General features: G+C 44.8%; 1 protein-coding gene across 1 annotated transcript in view; it reads left to right on the forward strand.

The window, feature by feature from the left end:
- The window catches only part of LOC147672503 (peroxisomal reductase activating PPAR-gamma-like), a gene marked incomplete at its 3' end in the record, with an annotated part of 88,733 nt that extends 65,072 nt beyond the window's left edge, over nt 1-23,661 (forward strand). Inside the window, exons 4-5 of the mRNA XM_086947988.1 lie at nt 13,091-13,206; nt 23,451-23,661. Coding sequence (XP_086804114.1) covers nt 13,091-13,206; nt 23,451-23,661 — 327 coding nt within the window. The remainder of the gene's footprint in view (nt 1-13,090; nt 13,207-23,450) is intronic.
- Between the last annotated feature and the right edge of the window lie 201 nt (nt 23,662-23,862).

Here is a 23,862-nt window from a genome sequence, read left to right on the forward strand (position 1 = left end):
GTAAGCGATGCCACGCTCCCTCAAAAAAGCAGTCACTGGGCGGAACTCCCTTCGTTTCCGTAGTTTGGAGGCCGCTAAATCTTGAAACAGCTGAGGGCGGTGATCCCTGAATTGCAATGACGTGAGTGCCCTGGCTTTGCGGAGGATACGCTCTTTCACCTGAAAGTCATGGACACAGACAAGAATGTCAGGAGGGGTCCCCCCCCCACGTCTGGGCAACCCCACTCTATGCACCCTGTCCATCCGAATTTCCCGCACATCCTCTTCATCCAATATCTGGAGGAACAGTTCTTGGACATAACCACGCAGATCGCCCGCCTCACCATCCCAGGGCACAGCTCGGATGCGGATGTTGTTCCTGCGGGAACGATTTTCCAGGTCCTCCGTGTGCGTCTGTAAGTCCAGGTTCTGCTCGGTGAGGCGGATGATATCCTGCTGCAACAAGTGCACATCGTTGGCCATACTTAAATCATGGTCCTCCAGAGTCGCCACCCTTTCGCCTATACCATCCACGTCCCTCCGCACCTCCCGTAGATCGGAGGCCAATTGCGCGCGGAGCTCGGAGATGTCTTCCTTAATGGAGGCAAAGAGTTTGGACATAAAAGCCTTTGTCACCGGCGCCTCATCGTCCGACTGCTTCGATGAACCGCTAGCCCCTGGGGATGCCGGCTGCTGGGAAGATTTCGCAGTGCCATCCTTCCCCGGGCGCCCCTTGCGCAGCGTGGTAGACATGGCGGCAAACGGCACTCCACCCAAGCGCTACGCGGCTAAACAAGATGGCGGGCCCTGCCACTCGTCCCAGTCCAGAACTGAGGCCTTTGGACCCAATGACCAAGCCTCGAACTATAGGCCGCAGTACTTCTGAGAAAACGCTCACGGCCCACACAGCGGCCCGGGTCTTCGTTCCGCAGGCGTCCCAGGGTAAAGCGCAAGCTTGCGGACGGTCCAAAGTCCAATGGCGGCCATGCAGGAATGTCGCCGCTATCCCGTAGGCCGCGTCCTCCTCACGCGCAACTCCGGCCTCACCGGGGCTCGCAGATCCGGCACCACTCTCCACCACCAATCACGCTCAAGGCCACAGCCGGTGCCCAGTCTGCGCCGCCACCGGCGTTCAGATGTCTCGGGCCTCCTCTCGTCGGCCACCGCCGGGTGCAGTTAAACTTCCGCCTCCAAGCCTCGTGGGCCCGCTCCACGCCCCAAGCAAGATGAATCCAAGCCACACCGGTATCTAGATCGGCCGCCTCGCCGACTCAATGCGGTTCTCCACCTTCAATCAGCTCCGGAGCTTCCAGGCGGGATCTCAGGGGCTCCGCCCTCTTCCTACATCGGCCGCCAGGACCCAAGAGAGGTCGGGGTCGCGCAGGCCTCAGAGCTCAGTCGGTCCCGTGGTCGATCTCGAAGTCTCACCGCCCCTCCGACGGCATCAAACCTCTCCGCTATGCCAGGGGGACTTCCGCAGCACTTTCGAAGTGAAATCGCTCCCTCAGGACCGTGCTATAAGATGCTTTGTCGGAGCCGGAGCGGCTCGGAAAAGCGTCCTACTCCGACGCCATCTTGGCCACGCCCCTTCCCTCATTATCTTTTTATAGCTACCCATCCTCATCAACTCCTGACTGGCGAACATATTGAGTGGAGTTGACGGCAGTCATCATTGCTGAATGCCCTCAATTCCACACAACATATTTGCCAGTCATTCACTGGAACTTCCATAGCAGATAAGGCATGGCATGTAGTCCGTAAAAACCACAGCATTGTTCTTCACCACAGTAACGTACAGTACAGCATAAATGTAATCTTGCAGTCGCCTTGAAATCCAAGCCACACATAGAGAAGAGCAATACAAATCACTGGTGCCGAGAAACTTTGTTAATGGCTTCTTGTCCGAACATAACACTGTGGGTAAACCCTTCACAAAAGGTCTAAAGTGCTCAAGATTGTGTGCACATGCTAATCTCTCTCTCTCTCTCTCTCTCTCTCTCTCTCTCTCTCTCTCTCTCTCTCTCTCTCTCTCTCTCTCTCTCTCTCTCTCTCTCTCTCTCTCTCTCTCTCTCTCTCTCTCTCTCTCTCTCTCTCTCTCTCTCTCTCTCTCTCTCACAATATTTCTCTTCTGTGGGAGTCAGAGAGTGTGATGTGAGGGTGAGAGTAGCTCCTAAACCCCTCCCACAGGCATCCAAAAATATAATACATGTATCCTTTTGTATCAAAACATCTCAGTGGTGTGTCACTTCTGATTTCATCTTTAGTACTGCAACCGTCGATTTGAGACTCCAGTGTCCACTTACTTTTTTTCTTTAGCAGTAGCCTAATCGAATACGTTTTCATGGCAAAATTATTTCTGAACTTTGAATACAATTCTGCAGGGCCCTTGTATAATTTAATCTTTGAAAGTGCCACATCTTTATTTAATCTCCTCAACTAGCTCTTTCTTTGGCCTGATTCCATGTTGTCCAACATCTTGTCCCAAATAAGTCATAATGTTCACATCAGATTTATAGTTGTTTCATTTAGGTGCCAATTACTTATTTTTTTAAACTCTCAACTCCTGCTTCAACCTCACACCATATTCCTTCTTCTTTGCCATCAAAAGGATGTCATCCTTAAAGAAACTTCTCGTGCTTGGTCTTTAAACAGTTCAGCCATCCCCTTTTAAAATACACAACCAGGTAACGCTAGTCCAAGAGATACTCTCTTAATTTGGAAACTTCCTAAGGAAGTAATCAAGATTGGGAGTTTCCTGTGTTTAGGATGGAGGGGCACCTGATAATAGGCGGCTGACTAGGCAATTGTGGGAAACTAGTGGATGCTTTTTGTTTTTGAGGACATCTCATCTATCTTCGGCAAGAAAAAGTGGTCCACAAGATGATTATTGTTGAAATGTCTAACCCCTTCGATGCTCGTCATGCAGTACACTGGTCGTGTGCTTATGACGAGCTGAGCTCGTCATGAACAATGGATTTCAAGCACTTTCAGCACAGAGGGGGAATTGCTGCAGCAGTGATAGTGTTAAGTTGATGCTCAGCCTCACCTTGCTGTTTGTCTGTCTGGCCATCACTAGGGGCTAAACCCATTCAGATGACTCTGCTCACTCTATAGCAGCGTCCTGTAAATTGTATAACTCGTGTCAAATCATCCCTCATTTTCACCAGAACACTCTTCAATTTATGAACGAACAGAACTGCCTTCATCTTCTAAAGTATCCCATATGAAAACCCCTCAGTTTTCCCATTTTTCCGTGGCAACTGCTTCATCATTCTTGTTCCTGTATCTTTGCTTGTCCCTACAGTTAAAACCTATTCCAGGCTATCGGGATCCACTACTATATCTAATGCCCCATTATTCATCCAACCAAGTAATGATGGTCCTGTAACAGCAACACACTGTTTTTCTTCCTCTCTTCTTTTCTTAAATTTGAAAGTTAGTTGTCTGAACCCTAGTATTGGTCACCCCTAAACGCTCTCTAGTTTGATGTCAGAAAGTAGTAGAACTTCACCAAGTTTTCCTACAACTCTCTCCTTCTGGACATAATTATTAACAATACTAAAAGGAGAGCCTGAATACGCTAAGATTTTCATTTTGTTTTCTCCTATCGTCATCGCGCGCACAGTTTCTTTCTTCACTACACCATTCACCCCTGAAATATCTTCTCACATACGCAAAACCCATTCTGCTTACTTCTTTCTTAGGATTCTGAGCTACTTGTACTGGACAGTTGTGCTTTTGTTACACTTTCTTTTTCCTCCTGCATACTCTTACTAAATGACAATTTGCTCCACACCCTGAAGTCTTTTAAGTGCAGGACGTTTTCTGCTGTAGGACAGATTGTCTGTACGTCCACATCTGAATCACCTACCACAAGCGTCTCCATCGTATCTTGTGCCCTTCCTGCCTCTAACCATCCCCATCATATTTGTATTGTCCTTAATAGGTTTTGTCGACGTCTTCCACTTTTGTTTTACTTCACCTTACTTACAAATTTAATTCCCTCTATTTTCTCTAGCACTGCTTTGTCACATCTAAACATTAACTCATTTTCATGTACAACGGTTATCATATCCTTAAGAGAAGTTTCAGCATTTACTCATAATCTATCCTGAATATTCAGATTATTCGTATGCATGATGATGAGATCCTTCAAAAGTTCATGTTGAAAGTTTCCAAATCAACAAGGTAAACCTGATTTTTTTTAAAGCAGAAGCAAATCTGTGTTCTCATTTGTCTCCTGCCTCTTTTGAAAACTCTGCATACTGTGGAAGTATAGTAATTTTTAGGATTCTCTAAATCCTACTTGAAAACGTCTCCTTGACCTGCAGTTGTGCGTTTTTTCTCGATTCTTACTGTAGACCTTTATTCCATCTGTTCCTAAACAGGGCAGCAAGATGTTTTTCTTTGTTACATATCTTCATCTTGGAATGTAGTTGTGCAATTGATTAAATATTCCCTCCATTTTTCCCATTACATGACTAATTCAGTATGGGAAGGGAGGAATGTTTGAGGTGGTCCTAACTTAATTAACTGTGCTGCGCACATGGCGAGTGCCTGTATAAGAGAGAATATTTGACTTTCAGAATGACTCAATGTTGTACTCTTAAGTCGTTTTTATATCTCACTGTTTTTTTTGTTGTTTTTTTCCCGAAAGGAAATTCAGTATCAAACACTGTATGTGTTCCATTCACATTGTATCACGAGTGCCTCTTCATATAGAGACTCTACACATACACACTCTATAAGTTGACAAAAACATTGAACACATAGAGATATCCGTGTTCTGAGCATGGGGCTCGGCGTCCACTATCCAAAGTATTTCAGGGCCGTGGTGTCCTCCTTATCACACCTTGTTGGGTATATATGACAATATTCAGTTCAGTTGTTTTAAGCAAAATCATGAATCCTTGCTTATTGGTAAAGTACCGAAGGGAACCCTCTTTGGAGGATGCACCGACCATGCATCTACACGTCCAAGTGCTCTCATCCCCGCTAAGGGAGCTACCATAAAGCTTATCATTAAATATAGTGAAGCAGTTTGCATCCACTTCCGCGGTGCTACCCAACTTGCATTGAAGCCACATAGTAACATGATTATATCAACGCATGACGCAGCAGCAAGAGACGCATTGTGTCAGTGCCCGCAGTAAGTCATTCACTTAGTGAATAGCGGGAATATGGAAATGCAAAAAACTATCATATCTCTAGGTGCCTATAATTTATTGATAACAGATGTGACCTAGCAAATGTGTGTATTTTTTTTTTTTAATAGAGTGTCGCCACTGGCTACAATGCTTGACTGTCACCTATGATTATTAAAACTTGACCATTTAACTATAATCTTAGCAATAAGCCTGTTCTGTTGTTGTGTGTAACGTGATAGTTGTCACCATTAGCAGTTGCAAGAATATTAGTTTTTTCCCCTCTTATTTATGGGCAGTTGTTTATGATTGTGAAAATGCACGGCATTACAAAACGGCACAATAATGTTACATACAAAGTGGTAGTTATCATGATCAGTTTCTGCAAAGAAAGAAATAAAAACGAATTTGATCATTTATTTCTTTGAAAACGATGCACTGTCAAGAGAGGTTAGCAAGTATTTCTAACGCTTTCTAACAATCTTACCTAAATCTCACAAAAGAATCCTCAATTTCATGTACAAGTGATTACCAAAGTCTTCCACGTGAAGTTGGGTATGCTAGTTTGCATCTATCAGCTATACTCCGATTAATTTTGTCTCCAACAGCCCTCTCTTTTCAAATACAGGTCCTAGATATATCCATTGCACGGTTACTTTATTTTTTTATTTAACATATACAAGACCAGTCTGTGCATATGTGAACTCAACACCCGCTCGGTCCACAGACACGCCATTGACCTATGGAATCTACTAGACACCATATCTCCGGACGTCGCCTTCCTAACAGAAACATGGATGAACGCTTCCTCCGCCCCAGACATCACCATTGCCATCCCTGAAGACTATAAGATCACTCGCAAGGACCGTACCGGCACAGGAGGAGGAATCGCTATTGTCCATAAGAAATCAATCCGCATCTCAACCAGCTCTGACGCCAACCTCACCAACTCCGAACACCTTCACTTCCAGATCCACATCGACCCCAAGACCACACTCAGAGGCACCCTCCTCTACAGACCACCAGGACCCCGCGCAAAATTTAGTGAAGACATCACGGACTTCATCACTCCCCACGCGCTCCCCTCCAAAGAATACATCCTTCTGGGAGACCTCAACTTTCACCTTGAAAAGCTCAACGACCGCAACACCACCACCCTCCTGGACAACCTCGCCAACCTCGGACTTAAACAACTGGTCACTTCCCCCACCGACATCGCAGGTCACACACTCGACCCCATCTTCACCTCCAGCAATCATGTCTCCTTCAGCCACACTACGGATCTCCTCTGGACTGACCACAGCTGCGTTCACTTCATCTACAACAAGCCAAAACCCATCAACCACCTCCAACCAACTCTGCAAAGAAACTGGAACAAAATCACCATCGACCAGATCTCCTCATCGCTCCTTCAAAACACCCCAGCCCACTCTTCTAACCCAGACCAAGCCGCCGCCAACTTCACCCTATGGTTATCCAACACCGCCGACACCTTAGCTCCACTGAAAAAACGTCAAAGCAAACCTGGCAACAAGAAGGCCTCATGGTTCAACGATGATCTTAAGAAGTCCAAGAAACTCTGCCGCTCCCTTGAAAAGGCCTGGAAAAAAGACCCAACCACTAGCACCAAGGACGCCTTCAAAAACGCTACCCGCACTCACCACCAACTAATCCGAAAGGCCAAGAAAACAGCATTCAAGGATCGACTTGACAACAACGCCCACAACAGCAAGGAACTTTTCAACATCGTCAAGGAATTTTCCAATCCCTCGGCCAACTCCAACGACATCGCCCCCTCTCAAGCCCTCTGCGACTCCCTAGCCTCATTCTTCCACAACAAGATTGCTGACATCCACAACAGCTTCGACAACCAACCCGGAGACCAACCCACCCAACCATATGCTGAACACTCTCCCCCCGTGAACACCCTTAACGACTGGAACCCAATCTCCACTGAGGACACCATCCGCCTGATGAACTCCATCCACTCAGGATCCCCCACAGACCCTTGTCCTCACCACATCTTCAACAAAGCAGACTCCGTCATAGCACCGCACCTCCGAGACGTCATCAACTGCTCCTTCAACTCCGCAACCTTCCCGGAAAACTGGAAACACGCTGAACTCACCGCCCTTCTGAAAAAACCCACAGCGGACCCCACCGAACTCAAAAATTACCGCCCCATTTCGCTCCTTCCATTCCCGGCCAAAGTAATCGAGAAAGCTGTCAACAACCAGCTCGCCGCTTTCCTCGAAGCCAACAAATCCCTCGACTCCTCACAATCTGGCTTCCGAGCAAAACACAGCACTGAGACCGCCCTCATCGCAGCAACAGACGACATCCGAACTCTACTGGACAATGGAGACACAGTCGCACTCATCCTCCTCGACCTCTCTGCAGCCTTCGACACAGTATGCCACAGCACCCTTTTACAACGCCTCAGAAACATCGGAATACAAGGAAAAGCACTTGAATGGATCACCTCGTTCCTCACCGGAAGAACCCAGAGAGTCCGCCTTCCACCATTCAAATCCGAGGCCACTGAAGTAATCTGCGGCGTACCCCAAGGGTCCTCACTCAGCCCCACCCTCTTCAACGTATACATGAGCCCCCTCGCGGCCATCGCACGCAAACACAACCTCAACATCATCTCCTACGCAGACGACACTCAACTAATCCTTTCCCTCACCAATGACCCCAGCACAGCCAAAACTAACCTACACGAAGGAATGAAAGAAGTTGCCGAATGGATGAAACAAAGCCGTCTGAAACTGAACTCAGACAAAACAGAAGTCCTCATCTTAGGCACATCCCCCTCTGCATGGGACGACTCTTGGTGGCCGGAAGCCCTTGGAAAAGCACCCATCCCGACAGACCACGCACGGAACCTAGGCGTCATCCTGGATTCTTCACTCTCAATGAACAGACAAGTCAGCGCCGTATCCTCATCCTGCTTCAACATTCTCCGCATGCTCAAAAAAACTTTTCGCTGGATCCCCACCGAAACAAGGAAAACAGTCACCCATGCTCTGGTCACGAGCCGACTGGACTACGGTAACACCCTCTACGCAGGTACTACCGCTAAACTCCAGAAGAAACTCCAACGAATCCAAAACGCCTCAGCCAGGATCATATTAGACATACCGCGCAACGAACACATCTCCGGTCACCTGAAAGACATCCACTGGCTACCCGTCAATAAGAGAATCACTTTCCGACTGCTAACCCACGCACACAAATCACTCTACGACATCGGACCAGAATGCCTTAACTCACGACTGTCCTTCTACACCCCCTCCCGCCAACTACGTTCTTCCAGCCAAGCTCTCGCTACTGTACCTCGCATTAACAAGACCACCATGGGAGGCAGATCCTACTCATACCTAGCTGCTAAAACATGGAACTCACTCCCCGCTTACCTTCGCCTTACCCAGAACCACCTAGCATTCAGAAAACAACTTAAAACGTGGATATTTGACAAGTAATCCTCCTCCCTTTCTAAGCGCCTTGAGACCCTCTGGGTATGTAGTGCGCTATATAAATTATCTGACTTGACTTGACTAAAAGATAGTGTCTAAGACAGTACTTTTATGTTTAGTTTTAAGGCATTTATTTATTTATTTATTTAATTTATTTTCTTATATAGCGCAGGATTCGATCCCCAAGGGGATATCTCCGCGCTTGCGCCTGAGTGCAGATGCTAGACTGATAGTAGAGATGTAGAGCTACCAGTGAACTATGAGGTCGAATAAAGATAGGTTTTAAGGCCTTTCCTAAAGGATTGAAAATTTAAATTAGTTTTTAAGGCAAGTGGAAGTGAATTCCAGAGAATGGGGTCTTTGTAGGAAAGGGCACGTCCTCCCTGTCTCACTCTCTTAATCCTGGGGACCTGAAGCAGTTGCTGATTGCTAGAGCGGAGAGAGCGTCCGGGACTATATGGGATTAACTTATCTGTTAAGTATTTGGGGCCTATACCAAAAAGGCATTTGTGGATGGTGCAGCAGATTTTATGTTTAACCTGCTGCCGAACCGGCAGCCAATGAAGGCTATCCAGAAGCGGGCGGGAAGAGGTTCTGGGCTGGGCATTAAGTACCAGTCTTGCTGCGGTGTTCTGGACCACTTGCAGATGATTAAGTTGTTCCTCGTTGGCCGAGATGAGCAGGCCATTGCAGTAGTCCAATCTACTGATCACCATTGTCTGGACCATGGTCTTACGATGGTGGTCAGGCAAGAGTGGAAAAACAAGACGCAGGAGTCCGATGGTGTGGAAACATAGACCGGCAACTTGATTGACATGCTCTTTGAACACCAGTGCCTGATCCAAACGCACTCCAAGATTTTTAACTGTAAGTTTTGGACTTGGCACTTGATACCATCCGCAAAGGATTTCCTTATTGCTGGAGTGAGGGAATGGAAAGGAAACAAGAGCTGGGTGTCATCAGCGTAGGACACCGGGGTGAACCCATATTCTCTCACAATGTCAGCCAGGGGTGCCACATACACATTAAATAGTGTAGGGCTTAAGCATGAGCCTTGTGGCACTCCCTTGGTGAGCTCCCTAGAGATGGATTGATGGGAGCCCAGTCTGACACCTTCTGAGCGGCCTGTGAGAAAACTCTCTACCCAGGACAGTGCCACACCCCCTATGCCCACCTCCCGCAGGCGGCCGAGAAGAATCTCATGTGACACCGTGTCGAAAGCCACGGACAAATCTAACAGCACCAGAATCATTGAGCCCCCTCCATCTAGTGTCATCCTGATCGTATCGGTCACTGAGAGGAGGGCAGATTCGGTGCTGTGATTGGGTCTGAATCCCGATTGCGAGTGGTCCAGACCGCCCGCTGTCTCGATGAAATTTGACAGGCAGGTGTTCACATGCTTCTCGGCCATCTTGCTAAAGTATGGTAAAAGGGAGATGGGTCGGAGGTTGGAAAGATCCGTCCATGGGTGTGCCGTGTCCTTACGAATAGGGTTCACCACCGCTCTCTTCCATTCCATAGGTACCTGCCCTTCCTCGAGTGAAAGATTTAATACAGATGTGACCACAGGTCCAATCAAAGTACTAAAGGGGGCAATCAATTTCGCAGGTAGAAAATCATCCGGGGACCCAGATTTTATGTGACTGATGAGATTGAAGAAGTCAGTATCATTGATCGGTGGAAAGGTGGTAAATGAATGGTTCCCAGGTGTGGATGATTTAGGTAAACTAGGAGAGCTGTTCATCTTACTGGAGGCTATCATAATTTTATCATAGATCGTATTGATTTTATTTTAAAAAAACAGGGAGATGTCATCACAAAGGGGCTGTGAAAAGTCATCCGAACTTTCGCAGGCCATCGGTTTTACGAAGGTCTAGTATTTTATAGAGCTCTTTAGTGGAATTGCCTGCTTCATCGAGTTGCTGGATAAGACTGTTTTTCCTAGCCAACCTTATATTTTTGTAGTAATTCCATTGAGCCTCTTTATATGCCCTTTTATTCTCCTCTGTTTGGGAGAATGCAAGCGCATTGTACAGAATGATGTGTGCTTCAGCACAATCATAGTGTGCATTCCCGTTTTGTCTTTTCTGCAGTTGGAGCCATAGACTATGGAGGTAACACATTTTATTTGCGGGTGTTCTACATAGAATATTGATTTATAAATGTATATCCTATGTGATGTGTATCTTCCAAAGTTGTCATTTGTGCTATATATAGAAATAGTCAGCAGATGCACACAGTGAAAATATGTGTGCCTCACCCCAATATACTGGAGTCTAATTTCATTTGGTTCATTGGAAAAGGAAAAACCTCTCCGAAGGGCTTAGGAAACTATACTAGCTGACTGCTGAAGCTAGAGTCTGCTTACAAAATAGATTACAAGAGTCGAAAGACTTTTGCTATCAAATACCATGACCTGCTTAGGCAAAATCACCAACAGACGTTATTGAAAACTTATATTTAACCCAAAACACCTCTAATACCTGCCCAAATGTAGACTAACAACTGCAGGAGAAAGATTTTGCTGCCCTGAACCAAACATACAGAATTCCTTTTCCATCTGCTTCAGTGAGTAAATTATTCTTGATATATTCAGAAAACCTTTCTCATTAGAAACCTACAGCAGACTTCCCAGTTCTGAAAACCACATTACTCTAGCCTCTTCGATGCGTCGGACGACCCCGGCCGTCCGACGTCGCAGTGGGCGTGTGCAGAGGACGGCTGGGGGCCGTCCGAACCACGCACAGGTCACTTGGCGAAGAGGCTAGAAGTTGGGGAAAGGTGGTTAACTTTGTATATGGTGAAAGCCTTAAGGAATTGACTAATCAACCAACCAACGGCTGTATTCAACTGCAAAAGGAATGTACAATACATCTTTAAACGAAAGCTGATATATAACACAAAGTTATTTAACATTAAAAACTAAGGAAACATAGTCATGTCTAAAGCACTCCAAATGTCACAACATAATTACAGTGATCATATACAGCATTCAGTTACATGCAAAAAATGTATGTGACACACTCTGCAGCATGCGAAACACTCAATTTTGAATACCTTTTAAAATGTCCTTATGAATTAAATTATGTAAGGCAGACATCACACATTATGAGACAAAGTTTGGCAGAACATAAATGCGATATTTGAGTCAAGAACATGAAATCAAAAGTGTTGGGAGACACATATTCATGAAAGAAGGCTTGATGTTTGTCAAATTGGAAATTACATTTGTGAAACTGTATTCAAATCTAAGAGAAGAGAAAAGCAGAAAAAATATTACTTTTTCAGTCATGTTACCCGAGAGGGGTGAATAAAAGATCTTTGCTTATTTTGTTTCATTAAATGTTATAAAAATGTTACAATAAATAAACTCTAACTAATAGACCTACTGTTATACGGTGATGTTGTAATGAGAAGGTAACCATGATATGATGCTTAAAATATAGCCCATGATGTTTCTAACGAGGAAGAGTGGGTGATTACTTGAAGGATATTAATCACAATGGATTTAGAAGAGGACCTTGGAATCATTATGATATACCAATATTACAATTGTTTACTCACAAATATGAATGAAATGTCATGGTCCAAATGTAAGAGATTTGTATTGATGATTTAAATTAGATTGTCAGGTTAAGATAGGAAAATATATCTGCATGACTTCATCAACTATCTAAAAAGGAATTAAGAAGCGATGACTATCAGAACAGTTGGAAAAATTAAAGACTGTTAAAAACGCTTCCTATTGGAATTTGTATTTATATTTTTGTAGTGCTGTGTTCTGATTTATAATGACTATTTATGATCCTCAATAATGTATGAGATTTTATTTTTTGATTGGTCGATGTGACCACATAAGGTCCAACTGTTTAAGGACGCATTACCCCTACATTGGTTTGTTAATATGGAGAAGAAACATTGGCCATGAACTTTTACACTTGTATACTCTTGGAAATACTGTTTATAAACATGAGAATAGTGAAATTGTTTTTGAGGAAAAGGGAAGTCCCTGTAATAATACTGATGTGTGTAAATACTAGTATTGAGGATTGCACAGTATGTTCTCCTGAGGATAAGCCTGGGGTCTCAAATGAAGCCAGGGGTATTTTGCAAAAACATAATGTGCCGTGTTATGACTTGAAATTAATAATACAATTAACAAACTGTCAATGAGCACTGCTGAATTATTAGTCAGGTGTGTGCCCTTCAGAAGATTATTAGTGACTTGTAATGCCTATATCTTGTGACTGTTAATACTTCACAAATGCTTTAGACTTACTAACAGACAAAACTGTTTATAATATTGATAGAAACCACCTGGGAATTAGGACACATTGTCTTTTGTTTATTTTTCATTTTGTATCCTTTCCCAAGAACACATTTACACAAATTGTTTGAAACATTTATGTAGCATGTTTGTTAAAAAAAAAGGTTTACATTGAAAATGTAATTCATAAGTGTGAATTTTTCTGTTTTCCTGTTTTGCAGAATGTGCCAAACTATTCCATAAAGCAGGTGCCCGATTGGTTCTCTGTGGCAGAGACCGTGAAAAGTTGCAGGACCTGGTGCGTGAACTGACCTCCTCTGGGCATAAAAGTGAAAAGGTAATTGGAAGATAATGTTTTGAGTTCTGTCTCTGGAATACATGATCTGTACAATATGTGGTACTTCCCTAGAAATCGTTGCTGCTTTGTTGCAGTGGATCCCAGCAGTTGTCCATCTGAAGCTTGTACTACATAGATGGAGAGAGAAAGAGAGAGATGGCGAGAGAGAGTGAGAGGGGGAGCAAGTGAGAGAAGGAAAGAGAAAGATGGAGAAAGAAAGATAGGGAGATGGGGGAGGGTAGACCGAGAGGTATGTGTTAGTCAGTGTGGACATACAGTTGTCCAGAGTACTCCAATCTGGCCAATGGACTGCATGTCAGATGTGTAGTTCCTGGGAGGCCCAACCCTACTTGCCCTAGACATCCACTAGATAACAACCAAAATCCTAGGATGTGTGGAAGATTTTTACAGCCTTTGCAATGTGCATTTAAAGTGGCAGTCTGGCTGGAAGGCACTGTATGTGACAGTGTTTGTCTAGGCTTGGAAGAGTATGACTTGGTGCATCCCCCAGTGTGATACTATATGAAAGAAGAATTTGAATAATCAGCCTGACGAAACAGTTGCATTGAGCCACCCACACATAATTTATGTTTTCTCATTGATTTAGGAATCACTAACAGCATAAATAGAACTCATTTCTGAGCCTGAGTGGGGTTAGGTCATAGCAACGCTCTGATTAATTCAAGAAGTAACGAGGCCTCAGCTTGGCAACAGCCCCTGTAAGCGGCGATGTGTCAGACAATCCACGTGCCTGAGCTACTTGGAAAGGCCACTTGCTGTCCATAGTAGGGATAGTCCCTCTTAATCAGTTTTAGGCTGCTTTCTCTTTGCACAGAGGCACCAGCGGGTTACGCGGACTTTCAGGGAGTTAAGACTGTTGGTGTCTGGATAACATTCCCTCCAGGTCAGTTGTGGGTTACAGTTCTCCAACTAGGAGGAGGACAAATGTTTTTCGAGGAATGTGTAACTCACAGTTGCTTGCTTTCTATTTGCTAGCTTTGTTTTACGCTGTCCAGCAGTCGTTGTCCCTCCCGTGGAGCATTGCCTGTTCACCATTGCCTCTTATATTCTTCACGAGTGCTCTCTTTCTGTAAACAGGCCTTTAAATTTTCTTCTTATCTCATCACATTTGCTGTGCATTCAAAGACAGAGGTCAAATGTGAGGCTCTGTCTTCCGTAGCAGCTTGGTGTTTCCAGCACACAACACAATTTAAATGTCTGTAAATAAACTGTGCTAATATTTCAGGATATTTCAGAATTAGCAAAATTCAAAGCAAATACTTTTTTTGTAATTCTGAACTGTGCTGGAAACAAATATTTTAATATGATCAAAACAAATCAATACACCTGGGAGATGCCCTTTCCACACATTATAGTTTGTGCGCTATATAGTTTTATCAGTAAAACGGTATGTCTGTGCAAATGCAATGTTCCGCTGATGCTCACTTTAGGGGATGGGTCAATTATGCAATAGACTGATGTATCCTGGACAAAATGGCCTTGGTCGAGCGTATCCAAACTCATGCATGGTACAATTAATCTCTGACCATGGAAAAGAGAAAATTTAAAAATCTAAAATGTACTTGGAGAAGTTCCTATGATTTTACAGCAAAGACTATCTATAGCAACACAGTCAAACGGTACCACAAACTGGTCCGGAAGACACAAGCAATGTTCTGTGCTAATATGATCTCTACAAGCAGGAACCCAACTAAAACCGTCTTTTCACTTATGAATAAAATGGTAAAACCCTAGCCTACTGCCAATAACACAATATCCTCCAATTTGCAATGCAAGACACTGGCCACATTTTTTATTGGCGAAGTGGAACGCATTTACAGCGCATTCTGTCTGGGGAAGACTTTTCCCGATCATCGGAGGAATCCACTCTTGGTCGCTATGCCCTACTCCCTCCAGGACCTTGGGCCCATGTCCCCAAAAGACATGGAGGCCCTCTCGGCCAAGGTAAAATCAGGCTCCTCTGAGGATCCTTTAAAACCTGATCTTTTTAGAAAATTTCACGACTGCCTTCTACTGGTGGGTCGGGAGCTGATTAACAGGTCACTTTCAGTGGCAGTGATCGGTAAGTTCTGGAAGCATACCAAAGTCATCCCCCTCCTAAAAAACTGATACTGGATGCGTCTCTGCCTGAAAACGGTTGCCCAATATCTCTGCTCCCTTACCTTGCCAAAATCTCGGAGCCCCATGTCAACTCCATCCTCACACAATACGTAGAAGCTAATTCGATCCTATACCGGTCTCAAAGCGGCTTCCGGGCTGGACATAGCACAGAATCTGCACTACTTGCAGTTACAGAATGTTGGACATTCTAATTATATGTACCTGTCGATATGCTGATTATTTGTGTTTCCATGTACTCGTCCTACTGCATAATCTGTAAAGCGCTCTGATACCCTCTGTGGTCATGTTCGCGCTATATAAAAGTTTCAAAATAAATGAATACAGAGGAGCTACGGTCCGCATTGGATGAGGACAGAACCTCAGCACTGTTCCTGTTGGATCTTAGCGCAGCCTTCGACACAGTCTCCCACATAATTTTGCTACATCGTCTAGAGGAGATCGGAGTCAAGGCCCTGACCTGGTACGCATCCTTTTTGACCAATCGGTCTTTTCAGGTCTCTGCCCCTCCTTTCACTTCCAATGTCCATCCTCTCGGTTGTGGTGTTCCCCAGGGATCTGCCCTGAGCCCCACTCTATTTAATATTTATGTCCGCCCCCTGGCCTTTCTGGCCAAAGCCTGGAACATGGCTATGGTATCCTGCGCCGATGATACCCCATTGGTGTTGGATCAAAAACAAAAGGAAGAGGGGGGACCAGGAGCTTGTTAAGGTCCAGTGTCCATGCTCCTCTAATAATGGCTAAATCAAAGAGGACACTGTTCCATGATAATGGGCACATGAATGTCACCCAAAATAGAAGGGGAGAGAGAGAGTAGAGTAGAGAATGGGTGAGAAAAAAGCAGAGGTGAGAGAAGAGGAAAAGAGGCAGATGTATATCCCCAATTTCAAGGAAACCAATCCCGAAGGGGAAGACCAAGTCTTGCCTCTTATTCGCCCTCACACACCCAGAAGGATGTCATGCTTCATCATCAGGCTTTTAGTGCTCCTCATCAGACCGGCGCTGCAATGTCTGATGGGCCCCTGAAGGGTCTCTTTTGCGGAGATCTTTTAAAATAGAAAAAGCTGTATGGTGCGTGCAGGTATGGGGGTGGGGCAGGTAAGGGAAAGGATTCTGTGAAGAGTAGTGAATATGGTGCGTACAAGGAAAGTTAAAAATACCTAAGGGCATCCACTGTAGGATTATTTATTCTTGTGGTATCCTTGGTAAGCTAAAAAACCGACAGGCTAAATTCCAAGGCAACCTCATGGCCATCTCTGAATGGATGGCTGACAACTACCTATCTATGGGGCAATCAATGGTGGCCCTTGCCAATCTCCCCCCCCCCCCCCCCCCCCCCCCCCCCCCCCCAGCCGAAAAGTGTGGTTAAGAATCTGGGAATTCTGATGGACAGCTCCCTTTCGTTCGAGGCACAGGCTAAAGCTGTGGCGGGCACTTGTTTGGTCTTTTTACGTGGCCTGAACCCCATTTTGAGATTCTTTGACACATCTATCCGTTAGATGATTGTCCAAGCCACTGTGTTGTCACTACTAGACTACTGTAATGGGCTACTCCTGGGCACCAACAAAACCGTGACCAAAAGACTTCAACAGGCACAGAATGCAGCGGGCCCCACGCTTTTTGCTCTACCTACACATTGCCATGTCTCCGACCTCCTTCGGCGGCTTCGCTGGTTGCCTATAGAATTGGGAGTCCATTTTAAGACACTCTGCACCCCACAGAAGATCTTCAATGGCCTGAGTCCGCAAAAGTTGAGTGAGCTGTGCTCGGCATATGCTCTGGCCCGAGTCCCGCGCTCTGCATTCCTCCACCTGGATTGTGTCCCACAAGTTCACAGAACAAGAGCAGGGGGGGGCACTCATTCAGGGCATTGGCACCGGCCCTCTGGAATTCCATTCCCCTTGCTTCCCACGGCATGCAAGACCATTGGGCGTTCAGAAAAACGATCAAGACGTGGCTTTTCTCCAAAATTTAGCCTACCTGCCTCACTGTCCGCTTCTGTTTGATTTAGCACTGGGACGCCCTGTTGCTGGGGCAGCCATGCACTCTATAAATGCAGATAACATAACACCATGCATACAACACTCCATGCAACTCCACTTTATGACAGTCCACTCTACAACAATCTAGTCAACGACACACTATGACACCCTACTCCCCTCTAAACCACGACACTCCTCTCAATTCTACACTAGGATACTCCATTCCCCTCTACACTACAACACTCCAGTCTATGCCACTCCACGCCACTCTGCTCCACTCTATACCACTCCTCTCTACATGCTCTGTGCTACCCCAATCTACGGCATTCTGCTCAACATCAAACTACGTTCCTCCACTCTGTGATACTCAATTCTCTGACACTATGCTCCACTTTACATCACTCCAATCTGTGCCATGCCACTCCACTCTGACACTCTACGTCACTCTATGACAATTGACTCTAGGCCACTCTGCAACACTCCACTCCACTCTGAGACACTACTCCATTCCACTCTACTCTACGACACTCAACTTCACTCTACGCCACTCTACTCTATGCCACTACACTCCTCTCAACGTCACTCCACTACACATCACTCCACTCTATGCCACTCCACTCTGTCACTCCACTCTGCGACACTGTATGCTAGCATAGCCCACTCTGGCAGGCTATGCTACGCCACTTAACTTTTACACTGTACTCCACTCTACGTCACCCCACTCCAGGACACTTGTCTTCACTCTGTGCTGCACACCTCTCTACTCTTCAGCACTCTACTCAACTCTTCCACTCAACTCCATGCCACTCAATGACACTCTATTACACTCTACCACACTCCAATCTACGACACTCCACTCTACGACACTCCGCTCAATGCCACTACACTGTATGACACTCTACACCACTTCACTCTAGTCCACTCTGCTCCACTCCGCTCTACGACACTTCACAACCCTCAAATGTATGCCATTCCATACTACGACACTCCAGGACACTCTACGCTACTCTGCTCCACTCCACTCTGACATTCTAAGCCACTTTACTCCACTCTGACTCTTTACTCCACCCTACACCCCTCCACTCTACGGAACTCCACTATTCTCCACTCTATGCCCCTCCACTCTACGTCACTCCACTCTGTAACACTTTACTCTACTCTGCGCCACTCCACCCTGTAGCACTCCAATAAACAAGGGTATGCCATGCTACTCTGTGTCACACCACCCACTCTGACACTGTGTGCCACTTTATGACACTCCACTCCATGACAATTTACACTACTTTACTCCATTCTGTGACACTTTACTCCACTCTACCGTACTCCACTCTACAACACTTTCCTCCACTCTGTCCTACGCCACTCTACTCAACTCGACAACAGTCCACTCTACGCCAATCCACACAACACTCCACTCTGCACCAGTCTATGCCTTTTCACTCTGTGCCCCTGCAGTCTACACCCCGTCTAGTCTACGCCCCCTCTGGTCTATGCCCCCTCTGGTCTATGCCCCTACTAATCTATGCCCCTCCACTCTATGCCCCCTCCACTCTATGCCCTCCTCCACTCTATGCCCTCCTCTTATATATATGCCCCCCTTCCACTCTGTGCCCCCTCCACTCTATGTCCCCCTCCACTCTATGCCCCCTCCACTCTATGCCCCCTCCACTCTATGCCCTCCTCTTCTATATATGCCCTCCTCTTATATATATGCCCCCCTTCCACTCTGTGCCCCCTCCACTCTATGTCCCCCTCCACTCTATGCCCCCCTCCACTCTATGCCCCCTCCACTCTATGCCCTCCTCTTCTATATATGCCCTCCTCTTCTATATATGCCCCCCTCCACTCTATGCCCCCATCCACTCTATTCCATCCTCCACTCTATGCTCCCTCCGCTCTATGCATCCTCCACTCTATGCATCCTCCACTTTCCTCCCCCTCCCTCCACTTTCCTCCCCCTCCCTCCACTCTCCTCCCCCTCCCTCCACTCTCCTCCCCCTCCCTCCACTCTACGCCCCCTCCAATCTACGCCCCCTCCACTCTATGCCCCCTCCTCTCTATGTTCCTCCACTATACGCACCTCTACTCCACTCTATGCTACTTCACTCTACACCACTCTACTCTAATCTACGACACTCCACTCTACACCAGTCTACTCTATGCCACTGTCCTGTATGCCTCAAACCTTTGGCCATGCTGGACAGCAGCCACGCTGGTGTACAACTTGGCTAAAACACGCTGTCCAAGCCAGTAGCGCCTGCATAGGTGAGACCTATTGGGTTTGCCAATACATGTTATTCAAAAGCAACAACAGGCATAATGGTCTACTTACCCCAGCTGGCCACCGTTCCAGTGATAGCAACTAATCGAAGTGGTCACAATTTGTCACCTTCCTCATTAATATTAATTCGGTAGATTGAATTGACACACAATAAGATTCGTTTTTTTGTGAACCATTCTATTAGTAAATATTTCAGTTTGCAAAATACCAAAGTATTCAGTAAAAGTCGTTTTGCAAATAATGACCACTTTAACCAAGTGCATTGTACACTCATCTGGCCCATCATGTCATGTACTGATTTACCACTATTTTTGTAAATCTTCCTTTTTTCATGAACATTTTTTTTATTTTTAAAATTACATTTTTTAAGTGTTCCTAACATTTTACCGGAGCAAAACACAATTCATTTAGTTTTTGTGTATCAACTGGATACATAGGGATTTCTTTAATGAAGACAACAATCTAGTTCCTAAATTTCATTCAAGGATATCTTTTTTTCTTCCATTTGCTCTTTGTTTTCAAAACATTTCCTCCTCATGACATCACGTTTCAACGATGACAAAGCCTCTACTAATAAGGACAACAAGTCAAAGGGAAATCCCTGGAATGAGCTCGTTTGCTTAATGTATATATACCATTGAAATTACACTAAAGCATTTAGACCACACACTATATTCTGCTGTACTATAGTGTCGAGTCAGGTAATAATTTCCACAGAAAAATAAAATTTGTTAACAATCTATTTAATAGAAAATTTTTGATACAACAATAAAAAAGACGCAATGTTTAAAATTTCAAAGAGATATTCTTTGAAAGGTAAAAAGACATACAATCAATATCTCATGTGTACAGTAATTAAAAATACAAAGCAAAAGAATACATATATAACACATTTGCAGTTCATAGACAATAAGAAGTTTCACACAAACACACTATAAAGTAATGAACCCCTATTACAACTGTGGCCCCATGAATGTGCTCGCCACTATAGATTCCTAGATCCAACAGCCTAAGATTACTTTCACTATAATAAACAACTGTGACAAAAAATACATGTACATCCAGTTTGTACTAGGCTTCCCTTGGATTCTTTGGTTTAAGAAATGCGTCGACGCGTTTCGGTGCAATTCATCTGATTTTGTGGCACCTTCCTCAGGACTTCTTGGTAGGGGTTTCCTGTGTCAAGAACATTTCGAGTTTTAATTTCTCTTTACATAAAGGGTATTCTCCCCACTAGTAGGTATGATTGGGGATCCAGGAGAAGCCTGTATGGCGTATTGTTCAAAATCTCCAGTCTCTTGCTGCTATAGCCTTTATATAAACGGTGTTTTTCCTATTGATCGGTATGATAGGGAATCCAGTCAAGGCCTGTTCGGCGTATCCTTTAGTGTCTACAGTCTCTAGCTGCTGTGGCCTTTTTTGTCTTTGGAAAAACTCCTCGTATGGGGATTTCTTTTTCAGTTTGTTCAGTCTTTATGCTTTTTAGGTGCGTATATCATAAAATGTTATAAAACCCTCTTCGAACGGGCATACGGTATCTGTGAACCTCACGGGAACTGGATATGTTCTTCGTGATTCGGGTGTCGCGTCTCTGCCTCGTTCAGTTCGCTCTCGAGGCAGAGACGCGACACAGAATATAGTGTGTGGTCTAAATGCTTTAGTGTAATTTCAATGGTATATATACATTAAGCAAACGAGCTCATTCCAGGTATTTCCCTTTGACTTGTTGTCATTTGTGCCCTGTTCCCTGGTGACAGTGGGGTACCCTCTCTCTTGAAATCTACTAATAAGGACCACAAAGAGTGATTCATATTAAACTTCCACAAAATTGTTTTTTCTCTGTATTTGTTCTATTCTTCCTGAGGGTGATGACCTAAATATCGTAGTTTCAAGCGAATCACTGTGGTCTTTCAGTTGCGTACATAAAGCAGCCTTTCTGTGCATGAAGGAGCAGACCACAGTGAGCGTGATTTACCTTCCAGGTCTAAAAAGGGTTGAGCTGGTTGGACTGTGGTCTATCGATGGACCTTGTTCGTATCAATTTCATACCAAATGGAAATCCATCCCTTTTTAAAAAAATAATGTTTCCCTCATTCTGCCTACTCTCTTGCTGGTATTACTCTTATCACAGTTGCCAAGGCATGGAGAAGAGCTTTACCACACAAGAATACTGCTGTTTCCACTTACATCCCTTCTCAGATAGGCCTGAAACAGAAGGAGCCAGCACTGACAGTAATTTTGGCTTAATCATCGGACCTACTGTAGCGCTGTCTCCACTTCACCTACAGTATCCATACTTTCTCCCGACTTCTAGGGTCGCAGGCCATATCCAACTGACTTGTGGAGATTATACTTTTAAGACAGTCAGAAAAGCAAGGTGGACTTCCGGATTTCCAAAGTCTACAAATCTCCCGTCTTGCAAGGAGTGTTGCATATTAAATAAATTTGGAGCTAACATAATTTATTTGAGCTGGACCCTTTTGACAGAGCCCAAAGAATACAAGTTTAGGGCATACCTTAAATTGTCGACCCGTTACCTCCGCAAGGAAATTACATATCTCAGTCCAGTAACACGCAACCTTCGGACCTGTCATAAACATGTGGATATCATCTGCAGATGAGAGCATACATTCTTGGGCATACAAATGGGTTTCCTGTAGCACTTGACAACTTGGCTAGAGACCAATAAACTCTATAAGTAGTGAAAAGATGGTTACGCTTAAGTGCAGCAGGTTTCACCACAGCTCGGAAAATAGAGAAAGAGTCAAGCCAGACCTGCTTAGGATTTCCACCCTCCGGTACTTCTGCCCAAAGCTTAGTAATATCAGAGATAGTCCTCATCAGCCTCCACCAAGGCCCAATAACACAAGGAGACTTCATTTTTCAGGGAACCTGCTCTCATCTCCTGGTCCAGCCAGGAGCCCTCTTCCTCCTCTACCCAGGCCTGTGAAGGCCACCAGGAACAGACTTGGTAATACTTGAACCTTGTTACTTGCCCCCGGTACAATTACACAGCACTTCCCAATTCGCTAGGCTTGATGCCGTTTTAGATCTCCCCAATAAAGTAACCCCTCAGATTTTAGTGGCTGACTAAGGTGGTCTCTCAAGCATTCGGGGGTTCACGGGGAATTCCATCCCTTGATGAACCGTTTTGTGGCAGATCTTTCACATCTAGGTCCAAAATCATTTTATCTACTCTGCAGTCACATTTTATTTTTGTTGGGTGTCCTTCAGGTGTTAAATATTAATTTGATGAAAACTCAAGAGTGCGTTTAAACAACATGAATGGATAATGCTTCAAAGGGCGCTTAGAAAAAAGTTCTAGAATATTGATTGACTACAGTGACTGGGTGAGAGACTTTTTCTACATAGGATTACAAAGGGAAGGTTGAACAGGAGGTTGGGCACAGATGGTATATTCTGCTAGCAGTGTGTCCCTGGCCAAAGTTGGTCCAAATCTCCTCAGGATTTGCAAGAACATTATGCTCCTGAATGAGCCAGATTGTGGCATTCATGTCTTATAAATGTACAATAAATATAGTTCCAATGCTCTAACACCAAATTTGTATAAACAGTGAAGCTTCTTAATTTTTCTACATTACATTTTTTTTTATAGAGTGAAGCCACTGCATATTTGGTGGCAGCTTAATGGAGACATCTTTTAGTTTGTGGTTTTAGAAACTCATCTTCTATCGTGTGACTGACAGTGGACATTTGAGAAAATAGTACTTTGGCAATGTTGGTGTTGGATGTTTGTTAAAGCCAACGTTATTATTGAAAAAGGGCTGTGTGTTCCATCAGCTCACCTGAGTTCTCAGAATTTTACATTTGGTCCATTGTAGATTCACAAGCCTCACACAGTGACCTTTGACCTTGCTGACATTGAAGCAGTTTCGAGTGCTGCAGAAGAGATCCTGAAATGTGTTGGAAATGTGGACATCTTGATCAACAACGCTGGCATCAGTTATCGAGGCACAATTCTGGACACTGCTGTGGACGTTGACAAAATGGTGATGGAAACCAACTATTTTGGGCCTATCGCTTTAACAAAAGGTGCATGAGTTGTTCTTGTCTCTCAGTTCTTATCTGTCCTTTTATGAAAACCCGTATGTAGCTCCTCAATTGGCCTCAGTGGGACCCCGGGGCTATGTGTTAAATGGGTTTAAAAAATATTTCTGCAGGGATTATTTACAGCGCTGTTTTAGAATCATGCGCAAATAGCATTCTCCTGCGTTTTGCACTTTTAGTTAGAGA

This window comes from Lissotriton vulgaris, unplaced genomic scaffold (assembly GCF_964263255.1).
Source record: "Lissotriton vulgaris unplaced genomic scaffold, aLisVul1.2 SCAFFOLD_902, whole genome shotgun sequence".
In the NCBI taxonomy this organism is placed as follows: domain Eukaryota; kingdom Metazoa; phylum Chordata; class Amphibia; order Caudata; family Salamandridae; genus Lissotriton; species Lissotriton vulgaris.